Source organism: Rhamphochromis longiceps, linkage group LG7 (assembly GCF_057381845.1).
Source record: "Rhamphochromis longiceps isolate RC_006_pf linkage group LG7, R_longiceps_female_GT1.1, whole genome shotgun sequence".
Taxonomy (NCBI): Eukaryota; Metazoa; Chordata; class Actinopteri; order Cichliformes; family Cichlidae; genus Rhamphochromis; species Rhamphochromis longiceps.
The window spans coordinates 15343996-15367235 of NC_140563.1; the positions used below are offsets into that span (position 1 = coordinate 15343996).

At 41.1% G+C, this 23240-nt stretch overlaps 3 protein-coding genes across 6 annotated transcripts; 1 reads left to right on the plus strand and 2 right to left on the minus strand.

Annotated features, from left to right (window-relative positions):
- Positions 1–1598: 1598 nt before the first annotated feature.
- Positions 1599–7733, minus strand: fan1 (FANCD2 and FANCI associated nuclease 1). The gene is made up of 13 exons (XM_085412448.1): positions 5965–7733; positions 5741–5881; positions 5287–5488; positions 4977–5210; positions 4750–4881; positions 4563–4671; positions 4349–4468; positions 4070–4234; positions 3792–3945; positions 3568–3671; positions 3300–3494; positions 2621–2749; positions 1599–2514 (listed from the first exon to the last, which is right to left on the minus strand). Exons 1-13 carry the CDS (start codon positions 7460–7462, stop codon positions 2377–2379), a joined length of 3321 nt encoding a protein of 1106 aa, XP_085268574.1. The 5' UTR covers positions 7463–7733; the 3' UTR covers positions 1599–2376.
- A 332-nt stretch (positions 7734–8065) lies between these two features.
- On the plus strand, positions 8066–20254 carry apba2a (amyloid beta (A4) precursor protein-binding, family A, member 2a). Of its 4 annotated transcripts, none has more exons than XM_085412449.1 (12): positions 8066–8224; positions 11521–12763; positions 13016–13123; positions 13335–13374; positions 13457–13602; positions 15674–15760; positions 15854–16039; positions 16176–16355; positions 16719–16931; positions 17305–17424; positions 17814–17954; positions 19492–20254. In XM_085412449.1, exons 2-12 carry the CDS (start codon positions 11552–11554, stop codon positions 19561–19563), a joined length of 2505 nt encoding a protein of 834 aa, XP_085268575.1. In that variant the 5' UTR covers positions 8066–8224; positions 11521–11551; the 3' UTR covers positions 19564–20254. The 4 variants fall into 4 exon arrangements, with proteins under 4 accessions (XP_085268575.1, XP_085268576.1, XP_085268577.1 ...); XM_085412450.1 differs by having other exon boundaries at positions 13019–13123; XM_085412451.1 differs by lacking the exon at positions 13335–13374 and having other exon boundaries at positions 13438–13602.
- A 22-nt stretch (positions 20255–20276) lies between these two features.
- On the minus strand, positions 20277–23142 carry duoxa (dual oxidase maturation factor). Its single transcript, XM_085412454.1, has 7 exons — positions 22996–23142; positions 22727–22784; positions 22502–22636; positions 22133–22337; positions 21814–22028; positions 21531–21721; positions 20277–21258 (listed from the first exon to the last, which is right to left on the minus strand). The coding sequence occupies exons 1-7, from the start codon at positions 23140–23142 to the stop codon at positions 21247–21249; spliced, it is 963 nt and encodes a 320-aa protein (XP_085268580.1). The 3' UTR covers positions 20277–21246.
- Between the last annotated feature and the right edge of the window lie 98 nt (positions 23143–23240).

Genomic DNA, 23240 nt, shown 5'->3' on the forward strand with positions numbered 1-23240 from the left:
CTGAGTGGTGTTTCCTTAGTCTTATAAACATCACCTTTGCACAATGACTGAAACTAGCACCAATGATGAACAATGGGCTGTGAGGTCAGTTTCTTGATCATTAAATTGGCAGATGTACAGATGAACAGAAACAACTTTAGGGTTTTCTTACCTGGATGATTGAGCATGTATCAAAACTTTTTTTGTTTGTTTTGTTTTGTTTGTAACTACCTGTTTTTTGGCACTTAATATTTTTATTTCCTTTACTATTTTATGCTGTACAGTGCTTTACGACTGTGAAAAGAGCTTAATAGATAAACTTAATTTATTAATTTACTTACAAATTTCAAAGAGCTGAAACATGAACATTAGATAACAAATTCACTGTTTATGCTACAAAATAGTGAAAACACTTTTTTGGCCTCTAGTTTTGATCATTAAGTGCTTACTTTTACTTCCACCGAGGAGGTTGTGGTTGGTTTGTCTGGGTGTTAGCAGCATTACTCAAAACCTGTTTGGACAGGTTGGAATAATTTCTTTTACAATTATCAAATTGAAATAAAAAAACATTAAAATTAACATTTATCCATCTATTATTCTTTTTTATTTTGTGGTTGTAGGTTTGGCATACTTTATAAATTCTCATAAACTGCCAAAAACGTATGTTGCTTCATTCACAACACTCAGTTTAAACAGTGTGTCCTAAGCCTGTTTAACCTTAGAAAAGATTCACTTTATTACCTCTGTATTTTGGTTCAGCTTATTTGTTTGTTATGGATGAATTTACTCGATTTCTTAAAAATCAGAAGTGGGAGTTGGCCCAAATTTGACTTAATCCAGATCTGGATAAAGGGATTTCTGATACATTCTTCATCACTAACACATGACCCTACGCTGTGTCACTGCATCATTCCATGTTTGGCACTGATCACCACCTGCACTCATGTATATATCTTTCAACGTAGCACTCTTAATTCTTATTCTCATGTATATATCTCATGTATATCTCATGCACATATCTTTCCACGTAGCACTTTTAATTCTTATCCCTACTTTTATTTTTTTCCATGTCTATTTAAGTGCTATCTATGACACTATGTTTGCACTGAAGCACCGCAGCAATTTCCTAATGTTGTAAACCTGCTCAACATTTGGCATTCTGATTCTGATTCTGATCACTGAATGATGGGAAAAGTTGGAAATTTTGTCTTATCTTCACAACTTTATATCAAACTGAAATATTAAAAAACTCATGATCGTCTTTATGTTCTCAATAAAATATCACTGATCCAGATTCAGATTATTCTGGATTCACGGACTCTTCTCATACCTGATGTAGAGTCATCTGTCAGTGGTGGTGTTTTTTTCTCAGTGTTCTTGTTCTGAGATGAGTCTTACAGTAAAGTGACTGAGTCACATCATACCAGTAATACGATTTTGTCATCTTAGCATCAGGGAACCAATTCAGACTGAACACTTACTAAGTTAATAGAGAAAGCAAACCACAGATTGACTGATAATTTAAAAAAGAAATAATGGGCCTTTGGGAGGATGACTGTACACGGCATTAAGCATGACCACTTTTCTTGGCAGGGTACGGAGCCACTGTGGAGGGGTAGTTTATCAACTATGATACACTTTTATTGTTAATAACTGATTTACGGCAATGTCAAAGTTTGAAATGAACATGCTGAGGCAGAGTCTTAGCTTATTAACAGAAAATCTGTTTCAAGATTTTTTTCTTTCTTTATTATTATTTTTTATACAGCATTTAAAAAGGAAGCAGATTTTTTTGGGCTGACTAAAAATTTCCTTCAGTTCTGCCCTAAAATACTCTGATTAAAAGTAGCCCTATGACTTCTTCTTTTGCACCCAGCTGATATCTTTGATTACCCAATGCTTACTGGCAAAAAGCTTATTTATAGGCATATTATCACAGTGTTTAATTGCATAACAAACTCATAGAGCTGTCATGTAATTTACAAGCAGCCAAGAAAATGTGAGTCTTGGTTGCATGGCAACACACAATCCTGTGATTACAGGATGTCCCAAAAAGGAAACACCATTATATTAGTGTAGTGGCTGGATCTATTTACTGTCATGCATCAGTTGCAATTTTTGATCCTGGAAGCTGTTAACGATGATCCTCATCACATAGTGCACGACTTCCTGTTGAAGACCAGATGATAATGCCATACAAAACAAAGCACATTAACCTCCTCCTACATAGAAAGGTGAAATTTTATAGATTTTGAAATCAAGATTTACACCATTCTCTATAGGTTGATCAAACAGGATGTTTTTTTCCCAGCATGTCCGATTGCGGATGTTTTCTTTTTGACCGCAGTCTGATTAATTAGCAGCACAAGTCTTATCAGTCAATTTCTCTGTGTCCGTTTATTCCAGACGAGCTCCTCTGGCTCCAGTAGCAGTCACGTGACACACCTCCACATCGGCCCCAAGTTTCTGCAGCTCATCCAGCCAGATCTGTTGCTTGTGAGACAGTCGGTCATTGGGCCCCTTCACCTCCACCAGCTACAATCACATGACATCACAAGAGTTTAAACTATTGGGCACCAAAAATCTCCTGATTCCATAAAAAACAGAGAACAAAACAAGCCAGGATGGCAGGTGATCTCACCTTGTAGCTGTTGTTTGAGCTGTTCCACACCACAAGATCGGGCAAACCTCCACGGCAGTGCCTGTAGTCTTTTGCCATTCGTGCTATTACTCCACCTAGAAAGGCTCCACCCAGGCATGCAACAAGAGACTGGGGAGAGAAAAAAGAAAAGAAAATCAGCATCTAATTGCACATCAGTATCATGTTGGTACCTACAGTAAGAAATGTAGAAACTTACAATCCCCCCCCCCCCCCCCCCCCAAAAAAAAAAAACCCACATTGTGTAAAATATAAATAAAAACAAAAAAACAATGAAAACAGTACAAAGAAAAAAAACACATGGTCTTCTTCAACTGGATGCCAGCAACGCCATCAAAAAAAAAAATCCAGGACAAGGGCACGTTTACTGACTTTTTCTTGTTTCTTATTTTTCTATTATCAGCTCATACAGATTCATTGAATGCTTCACAAGAAAGTTTCAAACCCCATTCTAAATGTATTACACCAGCATGGCTCCAAAGCAAGAGTCTACGTGCTAATCTGTCAATGAAGGATGCGCCAAACTTGGTAATGAGGTGAGACAATTATTAGAGTGTGTTTGAGGAAAATGTGTCCTCATATGCCCCACTGCGCTGACACATAATGTGAGAAACACTGTATACTGACAGCACTCAACATGTACTTTTAAAACCTTAAGTACCTGCGCTTGCTGAAGGGATGAGAAACGTTCCCAGCTCACCAACGAACACACTTTTCCCTCCTGGGAATTCCAGACATCTTCCAACATATTTTGCAGAGTTTCCACAGACGCCTCACAAAGTAACTGGACACGAGACTCGATTGCATCCTTTCTGTTTTCATAAAAGCGGTCGGTGTAAAAATCCAGCGGACACGTCTGTAAGGGAAAACAAACGTGAGCTCTAGAGTTTCATACATATTCAGATAAACACGTATAGACCTTTCTTTACCTGGTATGGGTTTCGGAAGACATCTGGAATACTGTCCATGAAAATGATGTCCCACAGCAGGAGAGCAAACAGTGTTGAGAATGTTGAACCCTCTCCATGGATCCCTGATGATGATAATAATAATAATAATAATAATAATAATACTTAAACAAAAGAAAAAACAAAAAAACCTACTGTTTCTGTTTGTATCTATACATTTTTACAGGAGAAAAAAAGTTGTTTACCTTGGTCAAAACCTTGCTGTCTGTAATGCGCCAAGGACAGCTCCTCTACAGAGCATATTACAGTGGAATGAGCGCCCTCTTCATTTGCTGGTAAAAGAAATTTAGACTTTCCCATGCCTCCCTCATGAGGAAACAGCTGTCCTCGAATAGTCACCTGCAGTCAGATGTAACAACAAACAAACAAACACACAGACACACACAAAAGCATCTTTTAGGTGAGCTAAAAAACTAAGCTGTTCCATTTTGAAACCCACACACTGACACTGTGAAAAACATACATGCTTGACATCTTGTACTTGGACAGTGGGCAGGTCTCTCAGTTGCAGGCGGTACTTCTTGCAGCTGGCAGACTCTTTCATTCTAACAGCTCTGTGATGCAGCGCGAGTTTATGTCCTGTACGCACCAAAGGGTCTGACAGCCCATCTCTAATAGCACAGATAGCCTGACAGGTAAAGAACACAGTCCAACAATTGAAAGATTAACACAAGACATCTGACAAAAAATTAAATCAGACTGTCTCAGTAGGACGTGAATGAGAACAGAGAAGGGTGCAGACTTGCTCAGGACTTTTGAGGTGCTGGTGAACGTTTAGCGCCAGCCTGTCCCACCATCGCCCGCGGCTGTCAGGACAGTAAACGGACTGCAATAGCAAAGACCGCAGCTCTTCAACTGCTTCCTGTGACACGAACAGAAGACCCATGAGATCTTCAACAATGACATGAACAAGCACTTTAATTTGTGTTTCGCGGTGAATGGACAGGTTCAGAAACCTCATAGCGACGGAGCCTTTGCAAAATCTCGACCCCTCTGGATAAAATTCGAGTGTAAGCCCATCCTGCAGTGAAGCAGCGCAGAAATACAGGCAGCTTTTCCTGATGACTGCAAACAAATCATATTGTTATCAGTCACAACTGACTGTTTTTGGAAACACTGAAGCAAATGTTTATGATTTCGCACCTGAGGTCATTGTTTTTCTTCAGCACTAGCCATTGACTTTTGGCTGCAGCATAGAGCTCCATGGCCGTCTCCCACTGACCACCCTGCATAGCCAGGATCACCTCTTGCAGTGCTCGCATGGAAGCTTCATATCTGGTGTGATGCATGCCATTATTAGTACTTATTTGTGCCTATCCTGCTTGATAAAACATAAGAAAGTCATTATAGATATTTTGGTAGAACCTTACCTGATAAGGTCCTCTCTATCCTGAAAAACCTTGGCTACACGCTGTACTGTATAGTCTGGGAAGGCTAGACGACCTGAGTTTACCAAAAGGATGGTATAAAGCTGGCTCTGTCCTCCAGCTGCCATCTCCTCTTCTTCCACGGTGTCCGTCAGAGAGAAGAGCAGGAGAACACGAGAGAAGACAGCCCGAGGACCCCGACAGAGACGGACACAGGAACCTGCAAGCTGCTTAGCCCTTTAAAGACAGGATGGGGTGTGACCACCACTGCAATACTGGTACTAAAAAAACATAACATAAATAATTATCTTACCGTTTAAGAATCACTGCTCCGACACTGTTTTGTGCAGTGGTCAGAGTGAAAAGAGACTTTTGCTTGCTAAGGCGGAGCAGCCCGTCCACTACCTGCTGTTTTTGGGTCGCTGAATTGCCCAGGTGGAAAGTCTTAGCCAAAGCTTTGAGTTCAGGAGCCGGCAGGAGATCCAGAGCCTCACCCAAGTCTTCAAGGTCATTCTCTTTGAGAGGTAAAAACACCAGACGTGGACATTATTAGAGAAAATTTGGTGATGTTTATTCATTGATGTAATTTGATGTTTATTCCAAACATTTTACTGTATTTCCTAGCTTCAACCATTAACATGATGCCAACATAATAGCTAAATGTGATCAGTGCAGTCATATTAATAACATAATTGGAAAAACATGAATATCGAACGGTAACAAAATGACAGTAACAAAAGGAGACATTAAATTTTTTACACATTTACCTGTCTCCAGAAAACCACTTTGAACCAGCTCCTGTGAAATGGGTCCAAGATCGCTGCATATCTCTTCATAATCCAGCTTATTTACTTGGAGCCACTTCAGTTTCCTCTGAAAAAGCCTCACATACAACTTCTGTCCCATGACTTCAAGAGATAGAATACATGTGAACAATAAAGCCAGATTTTCACAGTTTTTAGAATAACTATTGAATAATATTTTAACATACCTGACAGATTTTCAAATGCACGTATAAAGGACAAATCATCTTGGTTGAACAACTCTCTGTCATCCTCATTCTCCAGCACAGCGTGTAGTACAGTTTTGAAGTTCCTGAGGTAGTAGGGAAGGTGCGGCGAAGCCGTAGTCGAGCTCTGCTCACTTGTGATGCTATCGGCACCAAACACTGGGAGTAAATCACCACTGACAACCGCAACCTTTTCCTCACACGTTTCCTCTAAATTCAAAGGTTGGTCACAAGCAGATAACGCTACTACAGTTTCATGCTGATCCAGATCAGTTGTTCCAGCTTTACCTTCAGAGGACTTCTTCTCCAGCTTGGCTTTCTTTTTAAAGCTAGCTGCCTTACTAATGGAAGATTTACTTTTTCGTTTTGCTGGTTTGGAGGGAGAAGAGTGTGGCTTTGGAGCAACTTGTTTTTGAACAGTATCAGATTTAGATGCTTTGTTTTCAAATTTATGTTGTTTTTTTGAATGTGATGGGTCTTGTACTGTTGCTGCACAGGTGACACTGGTGGACCGGCGTGTCATACCTTCTTTTTCATCTTCTAAACTCTGAATCAGAAGATTCTCCTTCTGTGAGCTATTCAGTGTCTCATCAAGTTCATCCACTGTCTCTTTCCTCTCAGATGCCTTATGAAAATTTCCAGATAATTTGGAAGAGAGACTTTCCCGGTCAATGGTCCTGACCACAGTCTTGCTGTTTATTTCCCGTGGTGCCTGTTGTGAATTATTTGCTGGTTTGGAGGGAGAAGAGTGCGGCTTCGGAGTAACTTGTTTTTGGACAGTATCAGATTTAGATGCTTTGTTTTCAAATTTATGTTGTTTTTCTGAATGTGATGGATCTTCCACTGCTGCTACACAGACAACACTGGTTGATCTGACTGGCAGGTCCTCTTTTTTGTCTTCTAAACTCTGAATCAGAAGATTTTCTTTCTGTGAGCTATTCAGTGTCTCATCAAGTTCGTCCACTGTTTCTTTCCTTTCAGGTGCCTTATGAAATTTTCTAGATAATTTAGAAGAAAGACTTCCAAGGTCAATGGTCCTGACCACCGTCTTGCTGTTTATTTCCCGTGGTGCCTGCTGAAAGTTATTATTTTTGAAATAAGGGCTTGTTTTGGTCTCTTTGCCTTTTTCACCCGCTTCTTCCACTTTTCGAGCCTCCGCGGGAGACTCTGGGAGACTCCTTCTGGGTGACAGCTGAGTGCTTGAGATAACACTATTACTTGCTGAGCCGACAGTGCTGTCTCCTCTCTCAAAGTTCTGACATTGCAGATCAATATGCTCATTGATCTTGAATCTCGGTACCAGCTGGCCACACAGGGGACAGGCCAGCTTAGGTGGAGGCTTGCTGGAGAAGAACGACGTGATTGGACTTGTGGTGGCACCCCTGGCAGCAGTGCCAACTTTAACAACATTGTCCGTCTTTTTGGTTCTCGACAATGATAAACGTCCCCTGAGTTTGCCTTTGTTAGCTCGCTCGGCCATGTTTCAGCAATGCAGGCGGCAGTGGTGGTGCTGCTCGGTGAAAACTATTTTCCCCCACAGGTTTTCTTTGTTGCATACTCTGACAGTTGCGCTTTCGGTGTAGAAATGCTTCGTATGCTAGCTTACCTATGTCTCATTTAAAATGGTCACACATTTGCGACTCTTAGTGCTTCACAAATCCAGCAGAAAACTATAAAATACAGCCTGTCAGCGGTTCAAAACAATAGCTAACATACCGATAGCAGATATGGCACCCAATCCCGCTTCTTAGGCACAACCAGTAGAGCGCAGAACATCGAAATCGATCCCAGATACATCGATATTTTTCCTCAACAAACGCAAATAAATCCTAGGAAGCTGTAAGATATAATCATATTAAATATGGCTTTAAAGTAAAGATAATCTAATAATATAAATCACACCTTGGGTGTCTATTTAATGACTTACAAGCCACCACTTATACTGTTAAACAAATTATAAAATGACTAAAAAATTAAAAACAAACAAACAAACAAACAAACATAAAAATACAATCCATTCATATAGAGGTGCATCTGCGTGTGCATTAATGTTTTATGTTGGGTAGAACAGTGCGACTAGTGAGCACATGGTGCGTGTGTGCCTGTGTTAGGGGGTGTATTTTCTACACAGGTTCCTGGGCTGCTGTGCGGCTTTTATTCAAAAATCACCATCCCGGAGATCAATCTCATCTGATCAGCAAACGGGCATTTTAAGGGAGAGGCCCCCACAGGACTGATGTCGGTAAGTGGCACACACATATATTAATGCACGTATAGAGGGGAGCATGCAATATTGATGCATGTAGGCCTGCTCGTGTTTCTGTCACAGAGCGAAAACGATGCTAGATGTGCGTGCTCCTGTGGCACATCAGCCCATTAGTTGGGTGTCAGCATGGTGCAGTCTCCATGCTTCACATCAAGGTCGATGTGAATTTTCCAGCTGCTGTAGGATAATAAGATGCCTCCAGATGGTATAACCACTAGAGCGCGTGTGTGGAGGGAGCGCGCTCCATTAATGCACGGTATATGCGCAGGACATATCCGATTATCTTATCGACATCTAGGCAGAGGGAAATGCGGCGTCCACTTGTGGGGAGACTGGAGCCACAGCAACAACCACCCCTGCAGCTGCGGCAAAAGTTAGGCGTAATAGCTTTATAAAATACTACCACTCATTCTTCAAGGGCAGGGCAGGTGCAAGAAAACTGCAATGGTGAAGGCCAATTCTACTCTGTAATTGCCCCTGTTGTTTTAATTGCCAGTTCAGCACCATGGAGAAGTCATGCTTGGGACTGTTAGCAGGGATTAGAGGTTTTTTGTGCTGATGATGCTATAATCCCAGTTGCATAATGACCTGATCAACACTGATAGGATTCATTTCGTTGTGGAGTCTTTTTAGCTTGAGCCAAATAGTTTGCTCTATGATTTTTCTTTTCAGCCTCAAGCTTAGATGCTTCATGCTGAGATGAGGATGCTGATGATGACATGTTTATACTGGGCGTGTAGCACAGCACTGTCAGTGTGCTGCCTCTCACATATCCTGTACTAATCAAATGTAAAGCATGTATTACTAAACTGAGAGCATCACATTCACACTTAAGGAGCTCACTTCTTTTAAATGATGACAGGGATGAAAAGAGATTTGGTGGAATTCAGAGCTGAGAGAATCATAAATTATATCATTATAATATTGATAAATAAAATCAACAGCATTTTTATGTTGTATTGATGGATACTCTCTAATTTACTGGTGTTAAATCCTGCTGTTGTACATTTGTATTATTACTGTAGGGCTGCGAATAACAGATATTTCCCCATTTCTTAATCTGCCAGATGTTTTCTTGATTGAGAATATATGTTGAATGCACACTCACCAGCCACTTTGTCAGGTACACCTGTTCAGCTGCTTGTTAACGCAAATATTTAATCAGCCAATCACATGGCAACAAAGTTAATGGCATATGCCTAAATGCATATTTACGCATGCAGACATGGTCGAACCAGGCTGTTGACATTGAAACTGAGCATTGGAATGAGAAATGGGGCTGATTTAAGGGACTTTGAATGTGGCATGGTTGTTGGTGCAAGGCAAGCTGCTCTGAGTTGTTTCAGAACTTGCTGATCTACTGGGATTACAGCCATTTCTAGGGTTTATAGAGAAAAATGGTCAGAAAAAGAGATAAGATCCAGTGAGCGGCGTTTTTCCTTGTTGAATGTCAGAGGTTAGATGAGAATGGCCAGACTGCTTCGAGATGATAGGAAGGCAACAGTCATTCAAATAAGTACTTGGTACAGTCTATGCATATAGAAGAGCATCTCTGAATGCACATGATGTTAGTCCTTGAAGCGGATGGGTGACAGCAGCAAAAGACCGCACAAGGTGCCACTCCTCTCAGATAAGAACAGGAAACTGAGACTGCTGCAAAATAGGGTCTGAATCTGGAGTAAAAAACATAAAAGCAGCACCAGCAGTGGTTCCAAGTATATTTTCCTGGCACGCTTTAGGCCTCTTAGTGCCAACTGAGCATCACTTAAACACCACAGCCTACCTGGTTACTGTTTCTGACCATGTCCATCCTTTTATGACAGCAGAAGAACACACCATATCACAAAGCTCAAATCATCTCTAACTGCTTTCCAGAACACAACAGGGAGTTCACTGTACTCAAATGACCTCCACAGTCACCCAATCTCAATCTAGTAGTGCAGCTTTGGGGTGTGGTGGACTTCACATTATGGAGGTGCAGCCAACAAATCTGCAGCAAATGTGTGATGCTGTCATGTCAATATGGACCAAAGTCTCTGAGGAATGTTTCCAGACCCTTGTTGAATCCATGCCATGAAAAATTAAGGCAGTTCCGAAAGCACAAGGGGGTTCAGCTCTGTACCATTTAGGTGTACCTTATAAAGTGTCTGGTCAATGTAGACTATCATGTCTCTATTTAAAATTTCTCGTTTCTGTCAACTGTAGACTATCGGTAAAAGAATGACAGAAAAAAACCCCCAAATAGTTACATTCGAGAGGCTGGAACTCGTTAAATGCCAGTATTTACTTTTAATTAACAGCTGTAATCATTTTTCCACGATTAATTTCTATCGGTTCAGCTGTGAAGTACTTTCTGACTAATTTAGACAGTTTTGTGTTGTTGTTCTTTGGTTCTTTACTGTTTTTCAAGGCAGCTTCTTGAAGATACTGTTTAGCAAACTATAAAACAATAACATAGTTTATAGAAAACACCACATGCTACAATCTGAAAGCAGGCATGGGCAGCATTTTTGTCAGCATTACTTGTGCCAGAATTTTGTAATAACTTTTTAGGATGTTATATTTCAAGCGGTGTGTGAGAGAGCTAGACTAGGTTAAGCAGATGACTTTCACCCACAAGAGAAGAGTTTAAATTGTGTGTGAAGGCAGACTGACTTACAATAAGCCAGTATAGAGCATCTGCATATGTCTGTGCTTCTGTGGTGGGAGGTGCTAAGAATAGAGAGCAGTGTTGCAGAAGGAAGGCTGTGTGTCTGTAGTTTTACTGCAGGCTTCCTGTTCTGCAGGACATCAAGACAAAATTAGAGCAGGCACAACGGACCAAGATCACAGATAACAAACACCATCAAAGACAAATGGACTGAGATGGTGCATGTAAGTAAAATATGGATGTTTGGTACGGAGGGAGGATGTGTGTGTGTTTTTAAAGTATGACAGAGATAGTCACTGTATACAAAAGTGGATCTTTGACCATATGCAAAGAGGAATCTTTGATGTTTGGTTATTTAAATTGACGGCACCTGTGCTGTAGGCTTGTAGCGGAGGAGCTCGAAAACTGAGAAGAGTTGCTGAAGAGTTTCTGTTTTTATGAAAGAGAGCATCGAAGTCTTTGGAAGGTGATTTCTCCAGTGTGATGAACCTACGTCATTTGCAAAATACAATATGTGTTCAGTTATTTTTCATAATAATATAAAGAGTCTGAATGATGATATACTGTTGAAAATATAACATTTCTCAAAAATGTGAAATTGATTTTCTATTAATGTTTACAGGGCTTAGGGTAGTGGGCTAAAGGGGCCAGTTATGGCTCATGGAAAGAGGCCAGGATCCATTTCCAAAATATTGGTACCCGGCACTTCATCATGCCCCGGTCCTGGACAGAGCAAAGAAGAGCGGGGAGGTTTGGTGAACGAGGCGACTGAGCAACCACCTTGTGCGCTGGAGGAGGATAATAATGACCAGCTGACTTCTCCTGTTTCTGCAAATCACTATTACATGAGTTGTGACCCTAGTCCTGAGGACATGGAGGACACCTGCTCTGAGTACGACAACGTGGGCTCCGATGTCGAACAGGACTATGATGAGGTTCTGCATTTGAACAGAGAGGGCGGTGTGGACATGAGGTATTACAAGCAGTACTGTCCTGAGGACGGTGGCTATATAAAGCATGCTGTCAGTGATAATACTAATGAGAACACCAGTGCTCCTGACCAGATGACTCCGAGGCCACGGCATGGCACAGAAATATGTGAGGGATCACAATCAGACGCTAAGCCGAGTAAGATGAGCCATCGCTTCAGGTCGCATTGTGCTCCAGTTGCTGGTGATGAAACAGAAGGGGGAGTTAAAAAGGGCCAGGAGGACAGGTTCTTCTTCGGTGATGGAGATGAGATAGAAGAGGTGCTAGATGGGGCCAAATTTATAGAGGATTTAGAGGAGACGGAGGACAGTATTCAGAGGCAGGCTAGCCTTTATCAGGGTAATGAGAACGAAAGAATTAGGAAGGGGGGAGAGGAACGGCAAAGAGAAGGTGACGTCCGAGTCACAAGGAACCCTAATGTCCTAGGAGCCAGCAAGAAGTGTGAGCCATCTCACATAGATTCAAAGGAGAAGGAGCGGCAGGGTAAAGGGCGAGGAAGGAGGGGAACAGGAGAGGGCATCGAGCAAATTGCCTCTGGGATCAAAGGATGCATGACCAGCAACACTGAGCAGCGTCCAAAGACTTTGCCCAGGGACTGCAAAAAAGTTGCCGTGAGGACCAAAGCTAGGTCCAGTTCCAGTAAGCAACACCCTATTCCCCCACCTCGCCACTCCCATGCTCAGCCTCCTACTGAAACCCAGAAACCCCAGCCTCACAGAGAGCCTCCTCCTGTTCCCAGACCCAGTAATTCCACTGCTAACAGCCGGGAGAATGAACCCAGGGTTATCAAGCCATCCCTGGCTCCTCTTCACACACCAGAACAACAGAGGGAGTCTCTCGAGGAGAGACAGAGACGGCTAGAGAAACCCCAGCAGGTAAGCAATGCAAATAGGACACATCTTTGTCAGCTCTTGTCCCCTGTGGCTTGTGATTGTAAATGTTTGTGCCAAACCTGCCTCTGCTGTGGTTTAGAGGGGATCAGCACAATTTTAATTTTATGCATCGCCAGAAATAGTCTTCATCACTTTTTATGAGTTCTTCTTAATCGGCACAGGACAACAAGAAATGTTAAAAAACACAAACTGTCCAAGATAAGAAGAAAACACCCCCCACTTATTTTTGTTTAGCAGAATGAGAAGCTCAGCCCGGCTGCAATACCTGAGGAGCTGCCAGAGCAGGCGACGAGGTCTCAGTGTCCAGAGCCTGTCTCTGCAGAAGACAGCAACACTCCCAAGGTTAAAATTCAGCTACTTTTAGCTTCTTATCATCCAGTTTTTGATCAAAAAACTGTCTTTTACTGTCTCTTTAATCGTATTCCCAAGAAACATTTGTTTTTGTAAGTTTTGTATGTAGGCAATCGTGGATATTGTGATAGATATAGGTTTTTATACTGTATCTGCAAAATATTTGCCCTTGAAGTCCAACTTATTACATTTTTTAAAAAAGAAAACACAGGAAGCTGCTTCGTTTCCCAGCTTTGAGGATGGTAAATATCTCAGAATATTCTCAAAATGTTGTCATTTTTATGAATCTGTGCTGCACGTTACAGGGGTCTTTTTGTCACACAGTCCCAGGTCCCTGTGAGCCAGAAGACCTTATTGATGGGATCATCTTTGCTGCTAACTACCTTGGCTGCACTCAAGTTTTGTCTGATAAAAACCCATCCAAGAGTGTCCGTATGTCCCAGGCTCATGAAGCTGTCAGTCAAATCAAGGTAATTCTTCTTCAGGGTTGTTACAGCTACCAACATGCATCCATTTAGTTCATAAATCTTTAAATTGGCCAGCATCAAAATGTGGGAACAAACTGAAATGAAATCTAGGGAACAAATTGAATTCGGGTCCAGGAGACTTGATTAGATTCTCTTGATGTTCTCCATCTGGGATTTTCAGCCTTAGAAAAGTTGGCTTTTATTTTTGGCTGGAGGGACTCGACTTTATTAGGGATTTGACTTTATTCTACATGTATGCTCGCAGTTGAAATAAATAATATGTATGTAGTTCAGGCCAGGGTCTTTCTGTGTGGAGTTTGCATGTTCTCCCCATGTTGGTGTGGGTTCTCTGCGGGTACTCCGGCTTCCTCCCACAGTCCAAAGACATGCAGTTAGCGGGGCTAGGTTAATCAATCAATCTAAATTGCCCATAGGTGTGAATGCGAGAGTGAATGTGAGAGCGAATGGTTGTCTGTCTCTGTGTGTTAGCCCTGTGACAGACTGGCGACCTGTCCAGGGTGTACCCCGCCTCTCACCCTATGACAGCTGGGATAGGCTCCCGTGCCCCCCACGACCCTGAAAAGGATAAGCGGAAGTGAATGGATGGATGTTATTTAATACATACAAGGCCAGAAGTATACATACAGGCTCAATTATATAGATACACTTACTTTAATCTTTTAATAAGTGGTGCTGAGTTCTGTCTTTTAACTTGACAAGGTTAAGGCCTGTTAACTTAAACAACTGTACATAACTATGTTATTCAGATGTGTCATCACTTTGCCGAGATCTGGATTTAGACCCAGACTGTCCCCCTACAATAAGAGGAATTTGGTTAGGATGTTCAGGAATAACCCAGGAACCACTAAGGCTCAAGCCTACCATGAGCTGGAAACTGCTGGAACACCAGCATCACTGTCCACAGTGAATCCAGTTTTATATCATCACGGACTGAGAGGGTGCCGACCAAGAAAGAAGCTCCTGCTCCAAAATGGAAACCTTCAAGCTCGAGAGAAATTTGCAGCTGCCCACATGGACAAGCCAAATGCCTTCTGGAGAAAGGTTTTATGGCCATATGAGACAAAGATTGAGCTATTTGTCCACACTTGACAACAAGTATGTTTGTAAAGGTGAAAGCTTCAAACCTAAGAACACTGTACCAATTGTAAAGGACGGTGGTGGTAGCATCATGCACTGTGGCTGTTTTGCTGTCAGCAGTACTGTTACATTGTACAAAGTGGTTGTAATAATGAAGAAGAATGACTATCTCCAAGTTCTTCAGCGTGTTCCAGTAGCTCAGTGATCCAAAGCACACGTGTGAGGTGGTTTTTGAATGGATGAAGCAGGCTAACGTTAAACAGCTGGAATGGCCTTACCAAAAACCGGGTGTGTGCCAAGAAGAGTGGTCAAATATACACCAGGAATTATGCCAGAAGTTTCTTAATGGCTACAAAAAGCTTCTGGTAAAGGTGTAACTTACTAAGGGACGTTTAACCAAATATTAGTGGAGGTGTATGTATACATCTAAAACTGTGTGGATTAGAAAAAAAATACAAACTAAAGTCAAACTTGTGCACCCAGTTCTTTTCAAAGTGCAATAAAGATGTATGCTGTACACTCTTTCCACACTGAGAAAATGAACAGTTCAAAGAAATAATTCAAGGCCCTAAATTACAATGACCATAACACGTATTAATACTTCTGACCACAACTGTATGTTGCTTGTGACCTATTTATAAAAAGTCAGCTGTGCAGTAACCTCATCTATTTACCACACAGTGGAGCTGTTGCATGTCTTTCTTTTGGCCACTTTGTTCTTTTGATACGGCCACATGTTTTTGTTCCTGTGTATTAAGTGTTATATCCTGTGCTTGTGCCTTGAATGTAACTACAAATGAACTGCTGGTCACAAAAGCAAAGTTTGAAAAGAATAATTTAAACTGTCTCTGCCTTTCAGGCATAAGCACAAGCGTTATTATTGAGGTGCAAGAAAAAAAATGCTATGCAAGATTAAAGCATCACATTCATTCTCTGAAATGTAAAACGTCTTATTAAAATTCTGTTTATCTCAAAGAGCCAAGATGAAGATTCTCAAATGATGACAGAAGTGGACCTGTTTATCTCCACTAAAGCTGTCAAAGTACTGAATGCTGACACACAGGTCAGTGGCTCTTAAATTTGTGTGTTGCCTTCTTCTTGTGCATAAACACAATTTATTTTGAATCATGATTGTCATTACTTTTGTTCCTCATAGGAAACAATGATGGACAGTGCCTTGCGAACCATCTCCTACATCGCAGACATCGGCAGCATTGTAGTTCTGATGGCACGGAGGCGCATGTCTCAGGCCTCATCAGAGGAGCTCTCTGAATCTTCGGACTCCACCAGCGAAGGGAAGAGCCAGTACAGAATGATCTGCTATGTCTTTGAATCAGAGGATGTAAGTATTGCCATTCTTTTCTACTTTACGCTCTAGTTTTACATTTTTACAATAATCTCTGGTCACTTCCTTGCTGTTGTCAGCTGGGATAGCCTTTCTGCTGAGCGGTTTCCCCCAAATGCTCCCCTTCCCGTAGGCGCAGCTAATCGCACAGTCTATTGGTCAGGCGTTCAGTGTGGCCTACAGAGAATTCCTGCGAGCCAATGGCATCAATCCCACCGACCTGAGCCAGAAACAATACAGTGACATCATCAGCTCCCAGGAAATGTACCACGATGACCTCGTTCATTTCTCAAATTCAGACAACTGTAAAGAGGTGTGACATGTTTTTTATTCCACTGTTGGCTAATTGTAAATGATGACTGATGGATTTTCCACCCTAACAGAATCTCGCTAAATGAAATGCATATACTATTATGAAATGCATAAACTATTATATATTGTACATATATTTATTAGTTTCAGATGTAGCCATTCTTGTATTTTGCTTGTTTACATTATTGTATTTTGCACAACTCTGTTGCTTGTGAAGCTCGCACACAAGAATTTCACTCACATGTGCTGTACCAATGTACCTGCACATGTGATGTGACAATAAAAGTGATTTGATTTAATTTTCAATATGAAATTCAAAGTGTGCTTAAAAAGGTTTAAAAAATACTTGTATACTGTATTACAGCTGTATATAGAGAAGCAGAAAGGCGAGATCCTCGGCGTGGTAATAGTCGAGTCTGGCTGGGGCTCCATTCTGCCCACGGTCATCCTGGCCAGCATGCTGAACAGTGGGCCCGCAGCTCGCTCTGGAAAACTCAACGTGGGCGACCAGATTATGTCCATCAATGACACAAGTCTCGTGGGGCTGCCACTGGCCACCTGCCAGGGCATCATTAAGGTATGGAGTACATCAGGAACCTCCAGTTAGCCCTTTACTTAGAGTCATAAGTTAGATAAGGAAGTATTTGAATCAAAGAATAGCACAAGGAAAACTATCTGTAGTTAGTAGTGCTGGACTGAACAGCCCAAAAGTATGAATTACAGTGAAAGTACCTAAATATTAGTGGACTTTTAGGTGGTCCCTCTTTTCACCCTAAAAGGATTAAGTGGACAGGAAAGAAGAACACGAATGAATAAATGTAATTTTGACCATGACACTAACAAGCACATAGAAATACCACATAAGCACAGGGACAGCACCAGTCTTTAGTCCACCTCCACAAACCTTTTGACTTCTGAAACATGTGAATGCGTTTCTGAATGTGTCCCAGGGTCTGAAGAACCAGGTGAAGGTAAAGCTGAGTATTGTAAGCTGCCCTCCTGTCACCACCGTCCTCATCAAGAGACCCGATCTCAAGTTCCAGCTCGGCTTCAGTGTTCAAAATGGCATTGTGAGTGCAGCCGTATCACTCGTTACCATGACTCTAAACTTAAGATTGAACTTTCAACTCAGGCTTATTAAATGCTTAGGTGCATGCAGGTTTTTTTGTCATGTTATAGCATCACAGTGATGGCTGCTTATGTTAAAAATAGCAATAATGAGCTCAGCGTATGTACAAATAATTGCTGTGAGCCAAAAGCTCAGGCGTCATTCTGCTCTGATAGTTTTTGAGCTGCTGCACCAGGGCCAAGATAAATAAGGAACTGTGAACTGTGAACCATGAAAGCTACTCTAGTACATGCCAAAAATATGTTAATATTTACAACATACCCCCTTGTTGACTGGGAGTGTTGGTATTTATGATGCAGTTCCACATTTGGGGTTATTTTGCTTCCTCAGATCTGCAGCCTGATGCGAGGCGGTATCGCTGAGAGAGGCGGCGTTCGTGTTGGACACAGAATCATTGAAATAAATGGTCAGAGTGTCGTTGCCATGGCACACGAGAAGATAGTTCAAACCCTGTCCATCTCTGTGGGTGAGGTAGGAACTCCTCATGACACAAGATGGCAATTTTCTCCGATTACTGCACCACACAAACACTGTGCCACACAGGCCTTTCATAGATGCATGCACATTAGAGTTTGGTTTAAAGCCAAATCACTGGGTACACACAGGGCCACAGAATGCCTGTAAGTGATGGGTCAATAAAGTCAATAAAATCCTGTGATTAAACAAACCATGGTTAAATATTTTTTTTAAATTAAAACTGACTAGTACAATAAAGGATGTTTGTGTGAGAAAACTCACATTCCAGAGAAATTAACTATTGTGTACTTTCACAGTGATTACAGGAATCTATTTCCTTGAGTGCAAGTTTATAATTTATCCCTATGAGCGTGCTTTAAAGGAACAGTTTGGGAAATCTTTTGCCCTTCCTTGTTGACTCATAGTCCAGCACATTAACTCCAATAAAACCATCACGTTGTTCGCTGTTTCAATTAGATAAACTCAGCTGTTTCAAACTAACTGTCAGGCAGCTCATGCTTCACATTGATTTTTTTTAATTTTTTCAGGAAATTGTTATACATCTTTTAACTCTTGACCAAAGTAAATGAATATGGCAACATATCAAACTAGTATTAAACACAAACAAATGGATGGAGAATACAGAGGAGACCTGATGGTTCAGATCCCAGTTTGTGTTGTGATGCTCAATGCTTCAATGCTGTAAATAAAACTTAAAGTTAAACATAATCAAAAATATGTACCGAATATTATTTAAAACTTTAACTTAATTTTCAACCACTCTTGTATTTTCTCTGTAATTTCTTCAAGTGTACGTTCTGATAGAAAAGATCTCTGTTTGACAGCAATACATCTGAATCCTTTTCTCAGTCTCTGGTGGGACAGAGAGGAGTAAGTAAATTAGGGCCGATTACATATCTGTGCATGTGTAAATGCATCTGAAGTTGATGGGTTAACCCAGGGAGCTCACTTTACATTGTGGGCCACATACAGCCCACTTTGACTTTCAGGCGAGGGATAAGTTTAACCCCAGTCAGAACCCCTCTGATATCTTCACATACAAAAAAAGAAGTACAATTTTAGCTGCATGTCTCAGTTTTTCTATATGATAAAGAAATTCTGCTGTAGTAAATGGAAGAAATCTGTAAACATGGCACTTTGGGACTAAACTGTAAGTAATAGATGTGTAAAAGCACAGAGAATGTATCTCATTGCCCAGACTGACCTGTAATAATAAAGCAAAGTTTTTCTTGCTTTTTAAAAGATACCATAAAGAAATAGAAACTCTTCTATTAGATGGTGAAAAAATAGGATTTCTTTGTCATTTCATTGTTCTTTTTTTTCTTTAACTTAGGTGTAGTACGAACAATCGTGAAGGAGGCCTTTATCAGTAGAAAAAACTGTACAATTTATAAAAATGCAGTTAAAAGTCCCAAATCGTTCCTGTGGGCCGCCTCAGAGTCTTTGTGGTGCCAATTCAGGGCCCGTGTGCCACATGTTTGACACCCTGCATTTACCCACCCTGCTTCTTTCATGTTTCCCTCTGTGCCAGATCAACATGAAGACGATGCCTGCTGTGATGTTCAGACTGCTGACGGGACAGGAGACGCCCGTCTACATATAGAGGACCCTGCATGGATCAGCCCCACTGTAGCTCTGCATGTCTGGCTGCGTGACGACAATAAGACGGGTGGCTCAGTGGGACGAGGAGAATTTATTTTTCTATCATTTTATTTTTTTTGGCCTGTTGTCGCGACGCTGTAAAGAACATCCGTTTCTCATTTTCCCAGGTTTTATCTTGAATTACATCGTCATAATGGCCTTACAATGTGAATACTCTGTCTGTAGTACTGTACGTGAGTTTATGGTGTTGAAGAAAAGTAGCTTTACGGTCATGTTTATTTTCTTATGAAGAGATAAATTAGTACATTTATTTTTTATTTAGTCATTTTTATAATGTGTATGGAGTTTAAAATTGTACTTCTACTGTAAATACTTTGGATTTCTCAAGGACTTGATTGGAAAGGCCATATAACTTCTGCAGTATATGCATGTGATAACGAAGAATACGATTTACTGACCAGGGATTCATTCTCAATCCAACATGTTAATCTATTACAATTAGTATCAAAAGAAGATAATAAGATGCTGTACAAAGGCACTGAACTCTGTGTATTGTGGTGACGCTGAAGGCCAAAGACACTCTTAATTTTCAAGGACATACAGTATATGGATGATCATTACTTTTACCAGAGCGTACAAGAATGTATCAGAATATACAATACTGAATGAATGTACAGTTATAACACACAGAAAATACAGTTTCACTGCTGAGCACTTGTTTGTTTTCATTTTATTCAGCTCTTAAAAAATTACAGGACAGAAAAAAAACATATTTAACAGGATTACAAGAGAATCAATTCAACCTATCAGAGCACTGTGTGTGCATGAATCTGATGCAAGGAAACCACATGTTCCAACATTCGGGCTCTCGCTGCTTCTCACTAGTGTGGGGTCGCTTAGAAATCTCCTTTTAGAAATAAAAAGCACATTTGTTTTTGCTTAGTATATCATTAAATGTTCAGAAATGTGTTCACCAGTCCCGTCGTAAATTTGTGCCATCTGGCTCTTGCAGGTATTCAATAATGCTGCCAGCTTAGGAGTTGTGTTTCTGAAACTAGAGACTCTAATGTTTTCTGTTCTGGTGAGAGCCAGATTGCACTGGTCTCTGGAGGGAGTAGCACGTGCTGTCGTATTACATCTTCAGTTTTTAAGCAGTTTCTTGGATCGAGTAGGCTTAATTTTAGTAACCTCTTAAGCCCCAAGCCTAACTGATCCCCTGCCTTTTGCCCCCGTATCAGGGGGCGTTGGGGCTTAAGAGGTTAATAATGTCTTTGACCAAGTTTCTGATCAGTTTAATGTAAATAAAACCAAATGTGCATTTCATTTAAAAAAGCGGATTCTTAAAGTGTATACTCTGTGTACAATCAATATGTATCTGTGTTGTCTCATGTTTCATTACCAAACAAGCAAAACAACGAGAGCTCTACCATCCACACCCATCACACTATATACACATTGTATGGATCCCATACGAAGTTATGTTTATTTACAGCTACTACAACATGAGAGTGACCTTTACAAATGTGACTATTTACAGTGGACTCAATTTTAAGACATTATTATTTACAGGCTCACACAGATAACTAACACATGTGAAAGTCGAGACTTTAACTGTAACACATTCAACAAAAATTATTTTCAAGTATGAACAAAGAAATCTCCCTGAGAGGGAATCTGCACAGCTTCATAAATGTTCCTGTAACACAGAAAGAAAACGATCAAAGTTAGCTGAACGACGTCTTTATCATGGATATAAAGGTGACTATGGCGGCCGTATAAACTAACTATGGGAATGCCTTATTAATACACTGTTCGGTCTTGTCCCACAGTAGAATTTACTTATATTAAAGATAAGAACTGTTGCTGCTTTAAACAAATGATTGAGATATTAACAGGCAGCAGAAAGATAATTTGTTGATTACTAATATTCTCAAAAACTGTACGAACCACCCTCATGAATGTACTTACTTCTGTAACTTTTAAATTCACTGGTGAAATTGTCACTCCATCGAGGAAAAATGAATTCAGGTAGCCCTCACTGTATGAATCATCCTCGTCTTCACAGCCGTCGACACCGACACTGAAAGCCTCTTTCATCTTCTCAGGGACCAAAAAGTCAAGCAGCACCACAAGAAGCCCAATGAGGGTGCACAGGATGCCTGAAAATCACCTGAGTTAGTAACAGTCGGGCTTGGAATGATAAATTCAAGTGCAAAACATGCAAAATCTATGTGCAAATTCACGTGTTTACCTGTAGCCAGGGCCAGCCAAAACGAATGGCTGTATTCTGTTTCAAAGGAGTCAGTTCCTATGTAGAAAACACACTGAGGCACATTCATGATGGTGGTGAAGGAGATCATGGAGAAGAAGATGAATGCAGCAGTGGCAACCACCATGTACCCAGCGTACCGGATTACTGGCATGGAGAAAAGGATGTTGGCGAGCATCCAGCAGCAAAATGCTGTCCTGTGGAGCAATTATTGCACAGGGATTGGAATTTCTACATCGCCCGAAAATTAGAGCGCACGGTATTATTTGACAAAATCAAGATATGAGTTATTAACAATCACCAGAGTGTTGCAGACGCGTATCGTCCAGAGTATCTGTACTGAAAGATGAGACCGCACGGGCTGCTCGGGGTGAATTTTTCAGCGATATACAGAATGGGGTTGGGTAAACCTTTCTCCAGAGCTTCTTCATATTCTTCAATAGTGTCATGCCAGGTGAACATCTCATTGTAGTCAATGGTCTCATTAAACTGTACGACAGGATTCCCTGAGTGAGATCAAACAGATGTAAATACTACTAAGCAACACAGATAAAAAAGGAACTTTTCTGACGTGTATATGCAGAAGATGTTGTTGTAGCACCGACTCCTTTCACAATAAAAACTGCAGGAATATTTAACGAGACGTCACAGGTTGCTTACTGTGACTCACCTTTCAGCGTAACGTTAATGCCATACAGTCCGACATGCAAGCCAATCTCCGCGTTAACCACCGCGTTGCTGAAAGACTTATAGGTGGCTTTCGTGGTCATTCTGGCCTCGGCCCAGTCGTTAGTGAAGTTGAGTGCTGCAGGGAAAAAATTAACTTGAAAGTCTAGAAAACAAAGGTGGCAGGAAGAATAAAATCTTTGAAAAACAATACGAATGCAAAACTCACCCACTATCACGGCACCAATGAACAAGCTGGTAACTATTCTAAATGTCCAGAAGAGCCGCTGAGAGGAAGAGACAGACAAATTATTTCAGGTGACTAAAATGGAAAAAAAAGGTGAGGAAACTGAAATGACAGCATTACAACTGCTATTATTTTTGCACTTTTCAGCAACCACTGTTGGAGGCGCAGAAAGAGAGAGAACAATAGTGAGGTTTCGTCACTCATTTGCAGTGAGTAATAGTTTTTCTTTTTTTGGACTTGGTTGCACTCACCGACTTCCCTCGTATCCCGGGTAGAATGAGAAGAAGACTGACCGCTAACACAAGGAAGACCAGAATAATGGTGAGCAAGCGGCTGCTGAAGATAAACGGAGTCCTTTGTACAGTGTAGAATGGGTAAATGTCATCGTAGAAAGTCATCTTAGCTTCTGCTCTTACAGACACAACTGAGACTAGACAGCATAACAGAGAAGACAGTGTTAGTGACAGAGTTCTCAGTTTCCCCACCCAGATGCAGA

What these genes read in the sequence shown, in the direction of transcription:
- fan1 (XM_085412448.1), bottom strand. Translation starts at nt 7,462, where the DNA reads ATGGCCGAGCGAGCTAACAAAGGCAAACTCAGGGGACGTTTATCATTG. An exon ending in GGAGCAGTGATTCTTAAACG is followed by an intron (nt 5,211 to 5,286) that starts GTAAGATAATTA and finishes CTGTCTTTAAAG; the next exon opens with GGCTAAGCAGCTTGCAGGTT. An exon ending in GCTCAAACAACAGCTACAAG is followed by an intron (nt 2,515 to 2,620) that starts GTGAGATCACCT and finishes ATGTGATTGTAG; the next exon opens with CTGGTGGAGGTGAAGGGGCC.
- apba2a (XM_085412449.1), top strand. Translation starts at nt 11,552, where the DNA reads ATGGCTCATGGAAAGAGGCCAGGATCCATTTCCAAAATATTGGTACCC. An exon ending in CCTGCCAGGGCATCATTAAG is followed by an intron (nt 16,932 to 17,304) that starts GTATGGAGTACA and finishes AATGTGTCCCAG; the next exon opens with GGTCTGAAGAACCAGGTGAA. An exon ending in TGTCCATCTCTGTGGGTGAG is followed by an intron (nt 17,955 to 19,491) that starts GTAGGAACTCCT and finishes CCTCTGTGCCAG; the next exon opens with ATCAACATGAAGACGATGCC.
- duoxa (XM_085412454.1), bottom strand. Translation starts at nt 23,142, where the DNA reads ATGACTTTCTACGATGACATTTACCCATTCTACACTGTACAAAGGACT. An exon ending in CATTAACGTTACGCTGAAAG is followed by an intron (nt 22,338 to 22,501) that starts GTGAGTCACAGT and finishes GATCTCACTCAG; the next exon opens with GGAATCCTGTCGTACAGTTT. An exon ending in TTGGCTGGCCCTGGCTACAG is followed by an intron (nt 21,722 to 21,813) that starts GTAAACACGTGA and finishes GGTGATTTTCAG; the next exon opens with GCATCCTGTGCACCCTCATT.